Source organism: Oncorhynchus mykiss, chromosome 30, assembly GCF_057628025.1.
Source record: "Oncorhynchus mykiss isolate SJ-2025 chromosome 30, ASM5762802v1, whole genome shotgun sequence".
In the NCBI taxonomy this organism is placed as follows: Eukaryota; Metazoa; Chordata; class Actinopteri; order Salmoniformes; family Salmonidae; genus Oncorhynchus; species Oncorhynchus mykiss.
This window is the reverse complement of record NC_143051.1, coordinates 39,354,035-39,356,300: the sequence shown is the minus strand read 5'-3', so window position 1 is coordinate 39,356,300 and position 2,266 is coordinate 39,354,035. Positions and strand designations below refer to the sequence as shown.

The 2,266-nt window shown below is 41.7% G+C and overlaps 1 protein-coding gene across 1 annotated transcript; it reads right to left on the bottom strand.

Annotated features, from left to right (window-relative positions):
- Positions 1-1,109: 1,109 nt before the first annotated feature.
- LOC118946503 (protein S100-A1-like) lies at positions 1,110-1,978 on the bottom strand. The gene is made up of 3 exons (XM_036971586.2): positions 1,925-1,978; positions 1,563-1,729; positions 1,110-1,324 (listed from the first exon to the last, which is right to left on the bottom strand). The coding sequence occupies exons 2-3, from the start codon at positions 1,704-1,706 to the stop codon at positions 1,187-1,189; spliced, it is 282 nt and encodes a 93-aa protein (XP_036827481.1). The 5' UTR covers positions 1,707-1,729; positions 1,925-1,978; the 3' UTR covers positions 1,110-1,186.
- Between the last annotated feature and the right edge of the window lie 288 nt (positions 1,979-2,266).

Genomic DNA, 2,266 nt, shown 5'->3' with positions numbered 1-2,266 from the left:
ACCTTTTCAACAAGCACCCTGTCTAGCCTACTCGACAAACTTGTTGGCTAGTTAGTTACTCAATGTCAAAGAATAATGTGCATGTTTTGCTGAAAATGTGAAACCTGTATATCTGATTTTGACTGAATATACACACTGCATTCCAGGAAAGTTCTCCAGCAACAGGTTGATCAAATTAAGATCCTACAAAACCTATTCACAAAACCCTTGTTCACACAAAAAACTCACAAAATAAACACCCGAACAACCAAATTAAAAAATAAACAGACATTTATTAATGTAGCATGAAATGTACATTAATGTAATTCACCGTACAAAGCAGATGGAAGCAGGCAGGTCTTTACATCCAATCACATACTCCTCACCAGGGCACAGTTGCATGCGTAGGCAAGGGATCCAATCAGGGTAATGTACTCCTTGAAGTCCACGGAGTCGTCAGCATCCTGGTCCAGCATCATCATCAGGTCATCCACTTCAGGACCACCCTTCTGCTCATGCAAATGTAATATAGGATCATTTACATTTTAGTAATTTAGCAAATGCTCTTATCCAGAGCAATTTACAGGAGCAATTAGGGTTAAGCGCCTTGCTCAAGGGCACATCGACAGATTTTTCATGCAGTCAGATCACAAGTAAAGAAAGACACAATACCCTTGCCTAACGATTGCATCTGAAGCTGAGCTTGCAGCACAGCTATCCTCGCCGTAAGGCGATCGTTCTCCTCTATATTATGAGTACAGCGACTACAATTAGAAGGCATCATGTTTATGTTACTACTTAGCTTCGGCTGTTGGAGGTCCTGACAAACCACGTCCAGATAAAGCGTCCGGAGTGAAAAAGTTGAATGAAAAAAAGTTGTGAGGGGAAAAAACAAAAATAAACGGTAATTAAGTAAAAAAGTAAAAACCGTAAAGTTGTCAGGTAGCAAAGTAAGGTTGGCAACAAAACGCACAGCAACACGTAAACAAGTCTGCAAGTTGTGATCTGAAATGGCTTAAACAGTTTCAGTCATCTACCAGATAACCAGTGCATCTATGTGTCAAACATTCTTCCACATACAAAACCCTTATTCACACAAAACACTCAAAGTAAACACCCGAAAAACCAAATTAAAATTAAACTACCATTTATTCATGTAGAATGTAATGTACAAAGCAGATGGAAGCAGGCAGGTCTTAACATCCAATCACACACTCCTCAACAGGGCACAGTTGCATGCGTAGGCAAGGGATCCAATCAGGGTAATGTACTCCTTAAAGTCCACGGAGCCGTCAGCATCCTGGTCCAGCATCGTCATCAGGTCATCCACTTCAGGACCACCCTTCTGCTCATGCAAATGTAATATAGGATCATTTACATTTTAGTCATTTAGCAAATGCTCTTATCCAGAGCAACTTACAGGAGCAATTAGGGTTAAGTGCCTTGCTCAAGGGCACATTGACAGATTTTTCATGTAGTAGGATCACAAGTAAAGAAACTCTTCATTGAAAGTGATTTTTAGTCCAGGACGATAGGCTTAATTTGTGTTCGGGAAACTGGCCCGAGGTGTTGCAATGACTCACCCCAGCGATGTTGGGCAGCTCTGCCTTGATGAGGTTGGTTAGCTCTTTTTTGTTGAGGGTCTTTGCATCTCCACTACCAGCGTGCTTGTGGAATGTCATGATGATGGCTCCCAGGGAGGCTTCCAGAGATGTGGGCTGTGCCATGGTGTCTGAGGGTGATGGTGATCCTGGGGGTAGAAACTATTATAAGTACTAGGCAAGTAGCTTACATGTGGAAGGCCTTATGTTCTTTGCAGGAATGAAGAGGAATATGTAAGTAAGCACTTACAAAATGAAGAATAGACATGTTAAATTGATAACAGTTACTGTATTATCTTTTAAGGTTCAGTCTAAGAATGTATTCAGTTTCCTGTCGGTCTTACCTGTGTGTAGAATAGGAGAATCTGTCAGGTGCAGAGGGGGTGGAAAGGGAAGGAGCTTATATAGAACAGCACCTGGCCTGTGACACACCCCTTGATTCCATCCTTCTCTCTGCCCTTCCCTGTTCCCTCCTCTCTCTCCTCTCCCTCATCTCTCTCTACGCTACACCCTTCCTGCATGTCCCTGTGTGACCTGACCTTTCATGGTAGCTGCTTTAGCAAATATAAAAATTCTCTGTAGAATTCGCTGTCTAAAAAAAGTATTGTCCATATTAATAGCATCATCCTTAGCCTTAATAGCGTTTGTGTGATTAATAGTTGTAGTCTATACACTAAAGTTGCAGA

What these genes read in the sequence shown, in the direction of transcription:
- LOC118946503 (XM_036971586.2), bottom strand. Translation starts at nt 1,706, where the DNA reads ATGGCACAGCCCACATCTCTGGAAGCCTCCCTGGGAGCCATCATCATG. An exon ending in AGCTGCCCAACATCGCTGGG is followed by an intron (nt 1,325 to 1,562) that starts GTGAGTCATTGC and finishes TTGCATGAGCAG; the next exon opens with AAGGGTGGTCCTGAAGTGGA.